Source organism: Manis pentadactyla, chromosome 8 (genome assembly GCF_030020395.1).
Source record: "Manis pentadactyla isolate mManPen7 chromosome 8, mManPen7.hap1, whole genome shotgun sequence".
NCBI classification, from domain to species: domain Eukaryota; kingdom Metazoa; phylum Chordata; class Mammalia; order Pholidota; family Manidae; genus Manis; species Manis pentadactyla.
Window position 1 is genome coordinate 58,921,302 of NC_080026.1, and position 18,068 is coordinate 58,939,369.

Here is an 18,068-nt window from a genome sequence, read left to right on the forward strand (position 1 = left end):
GTAAGGCTGGGTGCTGTGGGAGCCCCAAGGAGAGGCCCTGGAGTCAGATGGATGGGGAGGTGGCAGGCATGTGAGCCAGGGGTGGTAGGGAGTAGGAAGAAAGGGACAAGCCCAGATATACTGAGAAGAAACAGGCTTTGGTCACCAGTGGACACAGGGGTGAAAAAGAAGGTACCTTGACTCTGGATGGGCAGCCATTCCCTGAGGTGGGGACACCCCAGGTGGAGCAGGACCAGGGGAAGGGAATGGGTTCCGTGTGCGCTGCAGTGCCTCTGGGGTGTGTGTGGAGGCTCCAGGGGAGTGTCCCGTAAATAGTCAGAAGAACCAGTCTGGAGTTGACTTGAAGACCCAGGTTAGGGAAACGCTGGGATGTGCAGGTGACTGCTGCATCTGTGGGCATGTTGACTCTCCCAGGCAATGTGTTCAAGGGGAAGAGTACCCCAGAGTCAGCCAGCACTGGAGGCAGAGGAGGGAAGCTAGCCTAGTCATCTCGGGAGGGAAAACAGTCAGCTGGAGCACGGCAGTATGGCAGGCAACCCACAGTTATTCCAGCATGAGGGTGATGATGCCTCAAGGGGTCAGAGCAACATTAACTGAAAAGTGCCATAAGAGTTGGTGATGGGGAGATCACTGACATGAAGAGGCATAACTCTGATGCCTGGAAGAACCTAGATTTGTGAAGAAGGAGATGAAGGGGCAGGAGGCCTCAAAAAGAAGGTGGTGAGTGAGCCACACTGTAGAGGTGGGTGGCAGCTCTGCAGGAGAAGGGGATAGGGCAACAGGTGCAGGACAGAGCCCTTGGGTCCTGGTAAGAAGACCTGGACCACAGCAGGTACCAGGGCAGAGCAGGGGACAGATGACAGTCTGCCAGAGTGCATGCCACTTGCAGGAAGCTATGCTTCATCCTGAAAGCACAGGGGAGCCAGGAGAGTATTTTAAGTAGGGAAATGACATGGTTGAAGTTGTGTTTTAGAAAAATCCCTAGGCAGCATCAAAGAGGACAGATTGGAGAGGGAGAGACAGGATACAAAAGACCCACTGGGAAATTTGTGGCAATTAAGTCCATGATGTTCCTGATTTTTCTGTGTCTTCAATCTTTTTCTCACCAGTGATCACTTTCTTCTTAGAGAACAAGGGTGGCCTGACCCTTTCTGATGCTAAGTGCTATATACAAGCAACTTAAGTCCAGAGATGGAGGACTTGGGGGTGATCCTCAGTGAAGAGGCTGTGGGCTCTGAAGCAGGAGGAGTACCCAGGAGTTCACTGAGCTCAAAGGACTGCATTCTCTGGCCCTTGGTCAGTTTGGGAGGCTGACTATCCTCCTTTCAAACACGTCTCCTGTGGCTCTTCTCCTTTAAACACTAAGGTCTTGCATCCACATCACAGAAACTGTTTTCTCTTCCTCCACTTGGCCTGTAAATCAATAACTGACCTAATGCAATAAAATAAATCAAATGCACTTCTGGCTTTCTCAGTTTCTTCTGAAACAAGGAAGCAATGACAGCTTTTCCTGGAAGTATTTGAATTAGCTCAACGGGTTCTGGGGGCTTCAATGCAGGGCCACTTCACCAGAGGGAGGGCATAGGGGTCTCCAGAAGGCTTCAGGGGGTTTTTGAGCCAGTGCCCATTCCCTAACCCCAATTTCAAGGGAAACTACATATTTTGAGTTTTGTAAAAGTGCTCCCTCATCCCCAAATCCATGAAGAAACACTGATACATTTAAATAATGACTATCAATGTTTAAGGTTATTAGACAAACTGATCACTTTGTTGGTCAGAAAGACCCTGCAGGATAATGTGTGGCTTTGTTAGCTGATTAGCTAACTTTGAAAGCAGGTGGTTGTGTTTGGTTTGTTTTAAAAAGGGTGTGCAGCATTGATATTTCAATTATAAAATGTCTAAAATGCCTTTTTCACCTCTCTGTTTTCTTCCTGAATCCTATCATTTTTTTTACCTTCCAACACTGTAAGTCTCTGGTGTAAATACTTCTCACATACTGCCATGTCATCTAGGAGACAAGAAAAGATTCCTGCTCTTCATGCATTGCGAGTGAAAACACAGGACATACACATGTTATTTTTGCCTGGAGGAGTCCGGAGGTCAGCAGGGGCTGGCATGTGCTGCTGATCAGAGTGAGATGCAGTGAATAAGGCACCTAGCAGAGGAGCTGGCACACAGAAGGTACTCAATAAATGGGGGCTTTCCCTTCCTGTCAATGAGTTGGTAGAAGGGGTGGGCAGTGGGGCTTCCTGGGGTACACGGTGTCAGCATCCCTCTAGGAGGACTGCAGGCTCTGTGACCTGTGACCACTCCTGAGAGCAGTGTTTTATGGAGACTGGGGCATAATGGAGCAATTACAGAACTAAACACCCTAAACTGGAACCAGGCCCCAAAGAAAAGATGTCTCCAAGTTATTTTCTAAATTGCCCACCAAGGTCTGTGTGACTCAACAGTAGCTATTGACATTAATTTCAGCTACCATCAAGACTTATTGATCTGAGAGATAAATATTGACCAAATTGAGACTAAGGTCAATACCAGCCTCCTGGGAAAATAAATCTTAATATTAACCAAAACTTGCAGACGCTAGGCCTGATACTTTTGCCTCTAAACTGCTGGTCAGACAGAGGCCCATTCAAAGTCAGCTCTTTTCCTTATTGTGTATTGTTATAGGTATAAACTGCTTTCAAATCTATTCATTTCTAGAAAATTTAGAATAAAAAATTTTTAGTCTTTTCATATCTTAAATAATCAAAGGACAATGTGGTATTTAAGAACTGTTACTGAGTGTACGCCCATAAAACAAAGAATCCTTTTGAAATGCATATAGTTGCCCAACTTACTTTCTATAAAAATTAAGAATTTTCTATGTTGAATCTCCATCCAGAGGAGCACACTAGCTCAAATAAACACACAAAAAGGTCTACAACAAAAACTTGTGATTAGGACCAGTGTTACTTTTGAAAATGCCGTTGAATTCAATCTGTTTATCAGTTGCCCCAAACTTCCTAAAGCAACATTTTGTACCCAACAGGTGTACAACTGAGTTTTGTTTAATGGACAAATAAAAGGCAGAGCCCACCAGGCTGTGAATTAGAGAAAGTTGTCCATTTAAGAGCAGTGGCACCGCAAAGGGGCTGCCCACAGGGCCAGACCTACTGTCTACATGGGAGACAGAACACTACCCCGTGGGTTGTAGGAACTCACCTTTCTTAAACAGAGTGTATGTCCTCACATGCAAAACTGGGAACAGGACAGGGGAAAATTATTGACTTATTGTGGGAATTAAACATGGTAACAGGCAAAACACAAATTTTTAAAATATATATCCCTGGTATAGGTCCATAGAGCTTCAGTAAATAACTGTTTCTGTTATTACCAGGGTTAAGAGACTGGATTAGAAACAACAGGTCCTGAGCAGCTTAGAGAGAACATGAGGTGGGCAAATTTACAAGGCAAAGTCCCTCTTGAGGTTGTTGATAAACATCAGAATTAAGAAAAGATCTGAAAAAGATACACATATACACAGTGATGTACACAGTTGAGAGGAGAGAGTGAAGAAAGTTGATAGTTTTAGCTTTTGTACTCTATAGAGTTTCCAACGGCCCATAGAATGACCAGAGGCTATTAAAATTAGCAAAAACTCCACAGCTACATTTGAGGACAAGACAGGGGTAGTCAACAGAGCAGAACTGATGAGGGATTTTTGATGATAGGAAGCAGATGGAATCACTCTGTGTGAAAGCCCGTCAGAAACCACGATTCACCGCAGGCAGAAGGCGGCTCCCTTTGGAAATCAGGTGAACCAGCCTCTCCAGCAGAAAGGAAGGAAAGCTGGCAGCAGAGCAGCAGGGTGCGGGCAGGGCCGAGCCACGACAGGACGTCAGAACCAGGCACAGCTTGCAGCCAGACCATGGCTCCACTTAGAGGCAAGGCGTCAAATGAGCTTATGTGTGGGATTCAGAGGACCCTGAATTCAGAGTTCAAGTCCTGACTGCAAACTATAAGCTGCATGACCCTGTGAGTCACCCATCTCTCACCTTCCTGAGTCTCACTGCACTCAAGCATAAAGTGGAGTGACAGAACCTACTCCACAGAGCTGGTGTGCAGAACCATTAACAAGCCTCCATCATGCTGGACACTGTCCTGGGCATGGAGAACATAGCAGTGACCAGAGCAGACAAGCTCCCTGCCCTCACAGAGCTTGCATTCTGGTAGAAGGGAGGGGAAGTTAACAAATATCAAGTATGTCTGGGTGCATGTCATGGGGAGTGCCATCAGAGAGTGAGCAGTGTTTTATATAGGATTTCAGGAAGGCTTCTCCATTGGGGTGACATTTGAATAGAGACCTTAGCAGGTGAGTGGTAAGTCATAGGCATATCCTGGGGAGGACTTTCCAGGCAGAGCAGACAGCTGGTGCAAAGGCCCCACCAGAACATGCAGGGTATGTTTAAGGACTAGTGAGGAGCCCAGTGTGGCCAGAGGGGAATAAGCAAGGTAGAAAAATGATGGCAAAGAGGCAATGGGTACCAGATCATAGAGGGCTATGCTGCTACTAAGGTAGCTACTAAGCAAATGTGACTATAAGCACTTGAAATACAGTTCTGAGATGAGATATCCAATAGGTATAAAATCTACTGGATTGTGAAGTCTTAGTAGGGCAAAAAGCATATAAAATATTTTATCAGTATTTTTATACAAATCATAGGTTTAAATCATAATATTTTTGATATACTGGGTTAAACAAACCATATTATTAACATTGGCTTCACCTGTTTCTTTTTACTTCTTCCATGAGGCTACTAGAAAATTTAAATTACATGTGTGGTTTGCATGATATGTGACATTACAGGCCATAGTAAGGAGTTTGGTATTTACTTTGAGCAATGTGGGAAATAAACAGAAATGCACAAAAAGTTGCTTACCATATTTCCCAGGATGGAGTGGAAAAGGTTCACAAAACTAGAATTCCATTCACAGACAAACTGCTCAAATGTAAAGACAAACAAAGATTTGGGAGGAAGACACTGAATTCAAGAAAGAGTAATAATTATTTAGAATGTACTAAAGTTTAATGAAACTGGTCAGTAATGATAAATGCAACAGAAAGTAAAATAAATTAAAAGGAATGTGACAAGCAGATAACATAGGATACATTCCTAAATTACAAGTGGATAGAGAAAAACAGGCAAACAGAAGAAACCATACAAAGTATTTCATTTTAGCCATCCTGGTGCATGTGAACTGGTTTTATGTTTTTAACCTCCATTTCCATGATGCCAATAAGATTAAATACTTTTCTTGAGCTTCCTGGCTGTTTATATACCTTCTTTTGTAAAGTACACATTTAAGACTTTGCCAATTTTTTTGGTAGGGTTGTCTTTTTCTTATTGATTTGTAGATGTTTGTATGTTCTAGATAAGAATCCTTTGTCAGATATATGCATGACAGATAAGTTCTCCCAATCTGTGGTTTGCCTTTTCATTCATTTATTGGTGAATTTTAAGGTAATCCAAATTTTTCAATCTTTTCTTTTATGGTCGGTACTTTATATGTTTTGTTTAAAAAATCTTTGCTTACCCTGAAGTTAGGAGGCAAGCTAACTTTAAGGAGCTTTATTTTTACTTTTCATATTTAAGATCCTTGTGTAATTTTTGTATGCAGTGTGAAGCAGAGGGTATGGATCATTATTTTTCACATGGATATACAACCTATATTGAAAAGATAATCCCTTCTTCACTGCAATGTCACTTCTATCATTAATCAAGTTGACAATATCTGTGTAGACCTGTTTGGAGCTCTTTATTCTGTTCCTTTAGTCTATCTTTGTGCTGATACTATATTGTATTAGTTACTGTGTCTTTAAGGTAAATCTTGAGAATGGATACATAATTTCTCCACTTTGTCCTTTTCTTTCATGATGATCTTGGCCCTTTGCAATACACATACATTTTAGAATAGGTTTGCCAGTCTCTATCCTTTCAAATGTCTCTCCCTCTTTCTCTCTCTCTCTCTCTCTCTCACACACACACACACACACACACACACACACAAATACTGACATGTAAAATCAGTGAATAAGAAAATGAGAGAAGGGGTCCAACTCTTCCCTACAGAAGAATTTCGAATAGTAAATGAGGAAGGATTGAGGTAAATAGAAAATCACCAGTAGTACACCATAGTGATAGCTGCTGCCAGCAAAATCCACTGATAAATTCTAAATTGTATGGGCAAAAGTTCAAGGAAAAACAAGGCATTTGCATAGCTTGACATATCTCTCCTAAGATATTTATTAATTACTGTGGTGGTTAACATATGTCCACGAGCTCTCTGATACTCCTGCCTGCTAGAGATGGAGCTTAGCTCTCCTCCTGTTAAGTGTGAACTGGACCTGGTGACAAGCTGCTAACAAATAGATGATGGGGAGAGAGAAATGGTAACTTTATACTGAAGCAGGCTGGCAAACACCACCTTAACCATGTGATAAAGTTGAACCTAGGCATTAATAAGATCTGACATTATGCACCCTGATATGATGCAGTGAGACTCTGGGTGTTGTTCCTCTCCTAAATCCATTAACTCATTTCTACTCATCATTTTAGAACATTTTAGAATGTTTAAAATGACATTTTAGAATGTAAGGACACTCTAAAAAATAACTGGATGCTACTCTTTGAAATGCTCAAGGCCATGAAATAAAAATATTTTCAAAAAAGGAGGGACTCCCATCAGTTGGAGGGGACTAAGGAGACATAACAACTAAATGCAATGCAATATCCTGGATTGGATAAGGGTGTTAGTGGAACAACTGCTGAAATATGGTCAAAGTCAGGACTGCAGTAAATGGTGATGTACTAATGGCAATGTCTTACTTTTGACAAACACACCATGACTACGTAAGATGTTAACATTAGGAGAGTCTGAGAAAAGGGTAGATGGGAATTCTGTACTATCTTTACAACCTTCTGTAAGTCTAAAGTCATTCCAAAATAAAAGGCTATGACACATTTTCTGGAAGGTTCTTCAGCAGTCTCTTCGGAGAGATTATCAGGTAAATTTTACAAACAGGTATCCATGTTCTATTTTATACATTCCTGAGTGTGGCATTTTTATTTGCCTTGAAAAAAAGCATTATAATACAAACAGCTCCATTTGGATTTTTTAAAGACACGCTGGGAATTAAGAATGGAGCACAGCTGGTTCAAAAGCTGACCCAAGAAGAGAGGATGCTGTTGCTTGGGGACAAAAGCACCAAGGACTTTCAGCATGTTTTGAGCCAATGAAGGTACAGGTTGGCCCCTGAAGTGTGTTGAAGGCTTGTGGGGAAAACACCCCAATATAGAACATGGTTACTCACCAGGGCGACTTTCCTTTGCGGTTTCAGCAGCTTTGGTTTATGGAAAGTGGCGGCTATGGGAGCTGTGGACGTACATCAAAAATTCAGTTTGCAACTGCTCCCAGGATTCTTAATGCCCACAGATCCTGAGCACTGTGGACACACTCTGTGGTGGACCCTTTCCTGGCCCCATGGAAGAACTCCAGTTTCTGATCTAGGTACCCTTGAGTTCCTGCTGATGGGGCAGCAATCCTCCCCTAGAGTTTGGACGTGTCTTACTCTCTCCTCAGCAAGGGGAACAAAACAACTCTACATAAAACACTGCCAACTACAAAGAGGTCAAGTGTGCAGGTGAGCACCAGGTGCACTTGGTAAAGGCTGAGGCTGGGACCTTCCCTGGGCTTCATCCTAATTGCACACTATTACTGACAGCAATGACCCTCGACCCCCTCAGAAGCCTGGGGAGATCATCAGGGAGGGTCATATCGATTCATTAAATAGGGGGGGAAACTTAGGCTCTTCTCAAATGTCATATAACTGGTATTTAGATGATTTGGGACTTGAACTTGGCCTTGAAAGTCAGGCAGACCCCACTTCAAAGCCAGGCACTACTCCTTAGCTCTGAATGTCATTTTCATCTTTTATACGGTAGGGTACTACCTAGTCTGAAAGAGACAATACAGCAGGATGCTGCCTGGCCCAGAGCAGGGGTTCTCTGCCCACCTTCCCTCCCAAGGCCTACATCTGTCATGCCTCCCAGAATGTCCATGCCTTCCACCCACTCTGCCCACCCGACATATGTTCAGCCTGTGCACCACTGTTCTTCATCACAGGGCTCCAAGGGTCCCCAGGGGAGAGCCTATAAATCCCCCATTGAGGGACAAAATATATCTTGTCTTGTTATTAAAACATTCACCTGGGCAATCATAGTACTTCCAACTATATTTCAAATTCCTTAAGTTTGAACTTCTCCTAATTTAGCCACAGTCCTTCAAGGAACTATCTATAGATGGTCCTAGTTCTCCTTAGACATGTACAGTTCTTTCCTCCAGAAACACCTTTCTTCCTCACTTGTGTAGCTCTAAGTCACAGCGGGAATCAACGAATAACTCTCATTTTATCCTCAGAACAAATCCCAAATAAATTACATACCTGTTTTACAACTTTAGAAAATTCAGAGAGCCCTGTTTCCCTTGAATGAACCAAGAAGATGCTGACACCCCCTCCCCCACCCTGCTATGTGAACAGTTCAAAGTGAAATACACTGTGGGATCAGTCTGAGATACTGAGCCCAACTTTCCTGCTAAAGCCATGCTGGGCCAATGGCACGACCTCCAGCCCCAGCCCACAGATGGGGCTCACTCTGACCAGAATCTAAGAGGGGTCCTCCAGATCCTATAATCACTGGATATCATGTCCTCCATCTGCCTACTCCTCCTGTTCTAACCCCACATCAAAGCCCAGACCCACCTCTGGGTCAGTCATGGTGGTGTCCATGTAAGTAATTGCAGGCTAGCCCCCTACCTTTGGCAGGAACTGCAGGAGGAACGTCAGCCTTCTCCTTCCGCCTCTTGCCCTTCTTGGGCTGCAACGGGGCCAAGCTGGTCATGCTGGTGACGGTCTCCCCTGAGCTACAGAACAAAAAAGTCCTGATGAAGGCAAAGGGAGACTTGGAAAAGGAAAGGAAGCAATAATTTCCAAGTGTTTCCTGTGTACCTGCATAAGGTAAGGTTATCTTATAGCTGGACAGGGATTGCTTTATCCTTATCTCCAGGGATGTCTGGAGGTCTGGTACTGACCCTCTGCTAAGATAAGGACAATGAGATGAGCTAGTTAGTGATTTATAGTGAGCTGTTGATAGTTCAAAAATCTCTGTGAAGACCTAGGGCCAATTTGTTGACATTGTTTATGGATGTATAGCTTGATGGTTTACACCCAGTTTCATCAGTTACACAGTCTGGCTTGGCTATGACACCAGAAGGCTATCAAGATACCATTGGAAACTTCAGCTTGAGCTGAAGTTTCGAGCTTTAGCTTGAGCTAAAACCAAGATTCCTTGCACATATCTTTGTGGTTCACAGTCCAAAAACAGAGCACCTCCTGTGCAGGCAAGAGGACCCTGGAGCACAGTATCTGGATGTCACTAGGTGCCCCAGGATTACTCACATGTTCTCCTGCTCTGCCTTCAGCTTTAGTAAAGGGTAACTGAGCTCACCCTGAGCAGTGCTGTGAGACTTCTCAGTGTTCTGGTCCCATGTGGTCACTGAGGTATCGGGTTCTTTCTGTGGGTTAGTGATGATAACTCAAAGTGATGCTACTGAAACAACTTACATTACAAGGCAGCAAGCCAAGACTTAGAGACTGCTCAGTAACTTGCTCTAAGTGACACTGTTAATAAGCAGTGAACACAAAAGTTGCAAACAGAGGCTGTCCTGACGAGGATGCTGTTCTCGATGCTACCTGTGGAATGGAGTCCACACACTTTCTTGATTGGCCATTGACTCTAAATGCATCCCACCAGCTCCAGCAATCCAGAGTAAGCACCTCTTAGAATCTCATCTTCAGGCAATCTTCCAGCCAGGAAGGTACAGTTAACAAAAGGGACTATCACCCTACTATACAAAGAATTTCTAGAAATCCATAAGAATATGACCAACTGCCTAATAACCAATATGAATGAAGGTGATAAATAGTTTTCACTCCAGGGGAAAGGCTCTTCCCTGTGAAAAATGGGTTAAAGCTCTTCATGAAAGGAAGCCAAGTTAAAACCCTGTGTGCTTCCTTCTTCCACATCAGAATGGCACTAATCAAATTCAAGGCAAAACAGTCTTTTGGCAGAGGTGTGGGGAATCGGGCACTCTGAAGTATTGCTGGCATGAGTATAGACCCTTCCTGATGGAGAATAACTCGGCAGTCAGAATAACTGGGGCTATAAAAATCACAGAGGCTATACTCTGACCTGGCAATTTCACTTTCAGGGATTTATTCTGTAGGTATCCTTGCATGTGCATGAAATATATGTATAAGATTAGTCATTACACTGCTGTTGGTAATAGCAACAGATTAGAAAGACCCCAACTGTCCATCAGCAGCAGACTGATTAAGGAAATTAATGTGGCTCCACAAATCCACACATGGGTATAAAAAGGAGTGGAGAAGCTTTTTATGTACTGATAAGAAAAGATATATTGTTAGGTGAAAAAGTTAGGTATTGGATAATGTATAAAATGTGCCACTTTTTAATATGCAAATAAAGGAAAATAAAAATATATATTAGTATTTGTGCATATATGCATAAAGAAACTCTGAAAGTATTCATAATAATTTAAAATAGTGGTTCCTTGGAATTAGGGGTGCTGAGGAACTAAATAGGTGGAAGACTGGACAGAGAATTATCACATAGATTTTTTAATTAATCACTTAACTTTTAAATTTTAATTATCAAACTATATGATTGTATCTCTGAAAAACAGCAAATTAAACATGAATAAATACCTACATATATTTTTTAAAAAGAAAATAGACTAGTCTAACATAGTTCAAGAGTTCTAAAAATAAACAAAGACTAAATCACATATCGTGGGAAATATTCCAAGAATAGCTCTCACTCAGATTCCCCCCAGGATGGCTATTTTTTACTGGGAACAGAAACCCTGACTGGCCATAGCTTTAGAGTATAAGGTCAACAGTATAAACTCACAAATAGCCAAAAGGAATGTGTTGTTTACAAAATTCTGACTGCTAAGAGAAAACAAGGGATCAGAAACCCTCAGAATTGCTTAAACACACAATGACATGTATAGCTTCATTTCATAGCTTTTTAGACTCTTGAAATGTTTTTTTCTTTACATTATAAATTAATGTATGTTCATGTTTTAAAATGGTCATTATAGGCATAGAAACAAACGAAAATAAGTCTATCATAACCAAAACACAACCTTTTCATTTTCAGGCTTTTTACTCCTCCTTGTTATATTCTTTAATAGACTTTACTTTAGGAAAGTTTTAGAGTCACAGCAAAATCGAGCAAAAGGTACAGAGATTTTTCAGACACCACTACCTCCCCACGTGCACAGCCTCCCCCATTATCCATACTCCCCACCAGGGTGATATATTTGCTATTAACTGATGAGACTGCATTGACACACCATTATCACCCAAAGTCCATGGTTTATATTAGGGTTCACTTTTGGCATTGTACATTCTATGAGTTTGGACAGATATATTATATATCCATCATCAGTATCTATAGTATCATACAGAATAGTTTAACAGCCATAAAAGTCCTCTGTGCTCCATCTGTTTGTCCCTCCCTCCCCCTAACCCATGGCAACCACTGATCTTTTAACTATTCCTATATTTTTGCCTTTCCAGAATGTCATGCAGTACACAGCCCTTTCACTTGGTAACATGCACTTAAGATTTCCCATGGAGGAGGGGCTCAAGATGGTGGTGTGGGCAGGGTGGCGGAAATCTCCTCCCAAAACCATACATATTTTTGAAGTACAAATACAACTATTCCTAAAAAAGAGACCAGAAGATACAGTACAACAGCCAGGCTACATCTACATCTGTGAGAACTCAGCATCTCACAAAGAGGGTAAGATACAAAGCCATGATCCAGTGGGACCCGAGCACTCCCCCTACCCCAGCTCACTGGCAGGAGGAAAAGAATCAGAGTGGGGAGGGAGAGGAAACACAGGACTGCTAAATAACCAGCCCAGTAATCTGCACCAGGAGCACAGACACACATCACATGGTGTACTGGATATTAGAGAAACAGGAAAGTAAAATCCAAGACAGAGACTGTGAGTGGGTCCCCACAGCCGGCTCCCCTGGGACAAAAGAAAAGTGGGTGCTTTTTTAAAAGTCTTAAAGGGACAAGGGCTTAACAGATGGACAAAATCGTCCCGGCACACTCAGCCCAGCAGACTGGTAATCCTAAGGAACTTCAGGCACCCTAAACCCCTGGGTGGCAATGCAGCTCTGAAGCCCCTCATGGTGATAAGCAGCCTGCCATTCATTCCCACTGGCCAGTGCTGCAAGCAAACTGGCTGACCTGCCACTACTGAAGACCAGCCAGGGAGCAGCCCCACCCACAGCAACCACACAGAGTCATCTCCCAGTGTGCAGCTAACTGGGACAGACCCAGAGGCTACTGCCAGCATGCAGCTGCCTGGCATAGGCAGAGGAAGCCGGTGCAAAGTCCAGAAGGCACGAAGGGGCACCGCTCTTGCAGGAGAATACACACGGCAGGTCTGCGACCCCTGCATTGCCCTAGGCTATCTTGAGGGCCGCCCTGCACACAGCAGCTCAGGGTGTTAACCCAGAGACTGCTCCCTGTGTGCAGGTAACTGGCACAGGCAGTGGAGAAGGTCAAAGCGACCATCAAGCAGGAAGGGACTTTGTTCTTCAAGCAGACACATGGGCCACTTGCTGACGATCACTTCTATCACCATTAAAAGGCAGAAGAATCTGGTCCAGTCAAAAATTACTCAAACAACCCCAGAGAGAGGGCCTGGTGAGATAGATACAACCAATCTTCCTGAAAAAGAATTCAAAATAAAAGTCATAACCATGCTAATGGACCTGCAGAGAAATACTCAAGAGCTAAGGGATGAAGTCCGGAGGGAGATAACAGAAATGAAACAATCGATAGAAGGGCTTAAGAGCAGACTGGATGAGGTGTAAGAGACTGTTAATGTAATAGAAATTAGAGAACAGGAATACAGAGAAGCTGAGGCAGAGAGAGATAAAAAGATCTCTAGGAATGAAAGAATATTAAGAAACTATGTGACAAAACCAAACGGAATAATATTCACATTATAGGGGTACAAGAAGAGGAGAGAGAAAAGGGGATAGAAAGTGTCTTTGAAGAAATAATTGCTGAAAACTTCCCAAAGCTGGGGAAGGAAATAGTCTCTCAGACCATGGAAACCCACAGATCTCCCAACACAAGGGACTCAAGGAGGACAACACCAAGACATACAATAATCAAAATGGCAAAGATCAAAGACAAGGACAGGGTATTAAAGGCAGCCAGAGAGAGAAAAAAGATCACCTACAAAGGAAAACCCATCAGGCTATCATCAGACTTCACAACAGAAACTTTACAGGCCAGAAGAGAATGGCATGGTATATTTAATGCAATGAAACAGAAGGGCCTTGGACCAAGAATACTGTATCCAGCACGATTATCATTTAAATTTGAAGGAGGGATTAAACAATTTCCAGATAAGCAAAAGTTGAGGGAGTTTGCTTCCCACAAACCACCTCTGCAGGATATTTTAAAGGGACTGTTCTAAATGGAAGTACTCCTAAGGCTAAATAGATGCCACCAGAGAAAATAAAATCACAGCAAAGAAAGCAGACCAACCAAATACTAACTAAAGGCAAAAAATAAAATCAACTATCTACAAAAGCAGCCAAAGGAAACACAAAAGAGTACAGAATAAAACACCTAACGTAGAAAGAGTGGAGGAGGAAGAATAAGAAGGGAGAGAAATAATCATCAGACTGTGTTTATAATAGCACAATAAGTGAGTTAAAGTTAGATGGTTAGATAGTAACAAAGCTACCCTTGAACTTTTAGTAACCATGAATCCAAAGCCTACAATAGCAATAAGTACATATCTATCGATTATCACCATGAACATAAAAGGACTGAATGCACCAATCAAAAGACACAGAGTAACAGAATGGATAAAAAAGCAAGACCCATCTATATGCTGCTTACAAGAGACTCATCTCAAACCCAAAGACATATACAGACTAAAAGTGAAGGGATGGAAAAGATACTTCATGCAAATAATAGGGAGAAAAAAGCAGGTGTTGCAGTACTTATATCAGACAAAATAGACTTCAAAGCAAAGAAAGTAACAAAAGATAAAGAAGGACATTATGTAATGTTAAAGGGGTCAGTCCAACAAGAGGATATAACCATTATAAATATCTATGCACCCAACACAGGAGCACCTACATATGTGAAAGAAATACCAACAGAATTAAAGGGGGAAATAGAATGCAATGCATTCACTTTAGGAGACTTCAACACACCACTCACTCCAAAGGACAGATTCACCAGACAGAAAATAAGTAAGGACACAGAGGCACTGAACAACACACTAGAACAGATGGACCTCATAGACATCTACAGAACTCTACACCCAAAAGCAGCAGGATACACATTCTTCTCAAGTGCACATGGAACATTTTCCAGAATAGACCACATACTAGGCCACAAAAAGAGCCTCAGTAAATTAAAAAAGACTGAAATTCTACCAACCAACTTCTCAGACCACAAGGTATAAAACTAGAAATAAATTGTACAAAGAAAGCAAAAAGGCTCACAAACACATGGAGGCTTAACAATATGCTCCTAAATAATTAATGGCTCAATGACCAAATTAAAATAGAGATCAAGCAATATATGGAAACAAGGAAACAAATGACAACAACAGAAAGCCCCAACTTCTGTGGGACACAGCGAAGACAGTTCTAAGAGGAAAGTATATAGCAATCCAGGCATATTTAAAGAAGGAAGACCAATCCCAAATGAGTAGTCTAAAGTCACAATTATTGATACTGGAAAAAGAAGAACAAATGAGGCCCAAAGTCAGCAGAAGGAGGGACATAATAAAGATCAGAGAAGAAATAAATAATATTGAGAAGAATAAAACAATAGAAAAATATCAATAAAACCAAGAGCTGGTTCTTTGAGAAAATAAACAAAACAGATACACCCCTAGCTAGAGCTCCTCACCGCAACAAAAAAAGCAAATAATGCAATTAAGAAATGGGCAGAGGATCTGAACAGACACTTCTTCAAAGAAGAAATTCAGATGGCCATTAGGCACATGAAAAGATGCTCCACATCACTAATCATCAGAGAAATGCAAATTAAAACCACAATGAGATATCACCTCACACCAGTAAGGATGGCCACCATCCAAAAGACAAACAACAACAAATGTTGGCAAGGCTGTGGAGAAAGGGGAACCCTCCTACACTGCTGGTGGGAATGTAAGCTAGTTCAACCATTGTGGAAAGCAGTATGGAGGTTCCTCAAAAAACTAAAAATGGAAATACCATTTGACCCAGGAATTCCACTTCTAGGAATTTACCCTAAGAATGCAGCAGCCCAGTTTAAAAAAGATATATATGCATCCCTATGTTTATCGCAACACTAGCCAAAAAACAGAAGCAACCTAAGTGTCCATCAGTAGATGAATGGATAAAGAAGATGTGGTACATATACACAATGGAATATGATTCAGCCATAAGAAGAAAACAAATCCTACCATTTGCAACAACATAGATGGAGCTAGAGGGTATTATGCTCAGTGAAATAAGCCAAGCGAAGAAAGACAACTATCAAATGATTTCACTCATTTGTGGAGTATAAGAACAAAGAAAAAACTGAAGGAACAAAATAGCAGACTCACAGAACCCAAAAATGGACTAAGATTACAAAAGGGAAAGGGACTGGGGAGAATAGGTGAGAAGGGAGGGATAAGGGGGACAAGGGGGCATTATGATTAGCACGTATAATGTAGGGTGGGGGGCACGGGGAAGGCAGTACAACACAGAGAAGACAAGTAGTGATTCTGTAGCATCTTACTACACTGATAGACAGTGACTGTAATGGGGTATGTGGTGGGGACTTGATAATGTGGGGAGTCTAGTAACCATAATGTTGCTTATGTAATTGTAGATTAATGATACCAAAAAAAAAAAGATTTCTCTATGTATTTTCATGGCTTAGCTGCTCATTTCTTTTTAGCACTGAGTAACATTCTATTGTGTGGATACACCAGTCTATTTACCTGTTCACTTACTGAAGAACATCTTAGCTGCTTCCAAGTTTTGTCAATTAAGAATAAAGTTGCCATGTAGGTTTTGGACAGTTCAACTCTTCCTTGGTTTTTATATGTTGTTTTTTTATCATACCACATTATAATTTTTCACCATTCCTCTTTATCTACATTTTCCATATTCTTACATCCTTATATGCTCCCAGTGAGAAGATATGACACAGTTTTCTCAGCCATTTCCTGACATCTAAACATCTTCTTCCCAGTTTGATATATAAATAACATTGCTATACTTGTATTTATGTATAATGGTTTCCATTATAAGCCTTTTTTTTTAGGTTGGATTCATAGAGTTGGAACTACAAGTTCACAGAGGAGGACCATTTTAAATGCTGTTTGATACCCATTGTCAAAATGATTTCCAAATGGAACTACTTTATAGCCACTTGGTCAATGTATAAGGGTATTTATATTTCCATCTTCTTTACCACCAGGTTTACCAGCTTAAAAAATTATTCATTTAATGAGGAAAGGTTTTCCTTGCATTTCTCTGATTGCTAGTGAGAATGACCATTGCCCATGTTTGTCTGATTGTGTTTCCTCATCTATAAGTGATGCATCAACACTGGATGTTATTTATTAGGATTTGGGTTTTTCTTACAGATTTTCATGCATCTTTCATGTCAGTTTGCGTGGTTTTTGCAAACATTTCCTCCAATTCCCTTTGAATTTTGGCTCTTTCAAAAAATGTACAGTGATTTGTTTCTTTTTGCTAAAATCATTCAATGCTTTCTCTTTGTCTATTGCCTCTGGCTTGGATCTTCCTCCCCAGCTGCACCTCACACCCTGCAGAATCAAATAATATTTCCCCTTCCTCTTTTCTTTTCTTGGATTCAATCCTTTAATACAAAATGAAAGTTTGGAGACATCATTTGTATAAACTTATGCCACCATGCCCAGGGCTTTCAGTAAACTGAAAAAGATCTGCTTTGTCATCACCGTTTTCCTTCAAAACAGTCATACTGCACTAAATTTAGCTCTAATTTGTACTTCAACAATGAGAAGTTATATACGAGTCACCACAATGACATATGATAGATGATTTTTCTCTCAGAATCTTATGCCTTCCATTGAGCCAGCAGGATTGGTAGGAATTTTCAGCTAAGAAAGTCCACTTTAAGATTCAATTTCATGGGAGTTATTCTACATCTTGGGTTGGAACAGGACTGTATTTTGTCTTTGACACAAGGGAGCAAGTGTTTTTGGAGCCAGCCAAACCAAGAAAAAGAGAAAATAGGCCGGAAACTCCATCTAACTTAGAGAGCTGAGTGATTGGAGAGAAGTGTTCTTTGTGGGGAACAGGGCCATCTCTGGCTCTACGGGGGGGGGGGGGGGGGGGGGGGGGCAGGAGGTACATGTGGAGCCTTGTTGTGATGTGCACAAGGTTCCTGCCTGGGTGCCTCTCGCAGGCGTCTCCACCCCACAGAGGCTGGGTGCCTCTGTTCAGTGGCACATGGTAGCTGGATCTAGTGAAGGGCACTGGACAAGGGGCAGAAAGTCTGCACTAAAGCTGGTTCCACTCTGACTAGAGAGGTGACCCTGAGCAAGTCACTCACTTCCCTAGGTCTCATCTCCCAATCTATAAAATGTGGAGATGCACCCTTGCTCTCTATCTCAGAGGGTTGCCATGAGGGCCAGGTCAAAGAGCTCAGCCTAAAGTAGATGGGGTATGAAATGACTGCATAGCACAGAACCTGATCTCTGGTGTGTGGGTGCAGTGGGGGACATTCAAGGTGCTGCCAGGAAGAACAGTGTTGCCACTTGACTATTCGTGGCTCTGTGCCTTGACCACGAGGGGAGTCTACAGGTTTCAACTTAAACCTTGATCAGAACATCTTTCTGTCCAAGTCAGCACAGCA

At 41.9% G+C, this 18,068-nt stretch overlaps 1 protein-coding gene across 2 annotated transcripts in view; it reads right to left on the reverse strand.

The window, feature by feature from the left end:
• The window catches only part of VSTM4 (V-set and transmembrane domain containing 4), a 111,857-nt gene that overhangs the window by 39,854 nt on the left and 53,935 nt on the right, over window positions 1-18,068 (reverse strand). The window contains exons 6-8 of one of the 2 annotated variants that reach the window (XM_036916609.2): window positions 8,861-8,967; window positions 7,358-7,419; window positions 4,926-4,985 (exon numbers count right to left, since the gene is read on the reverse strand). In XM_036916609.2, coding sequence (XP_036772504.2) covers window positions 4,926-4,985; window positions 7,358-7,419; window positions 8,861-8,967 — 229 coding nt within the window. The remainder of the gene's footprint in view (window positions 1-4,925; window positions 4,986-7,357; window positions 7,420-8,860; window positions 8,968-18,068) is intronic. The other variant, XM_036916610.2, reaches the window with a different exon arrangement.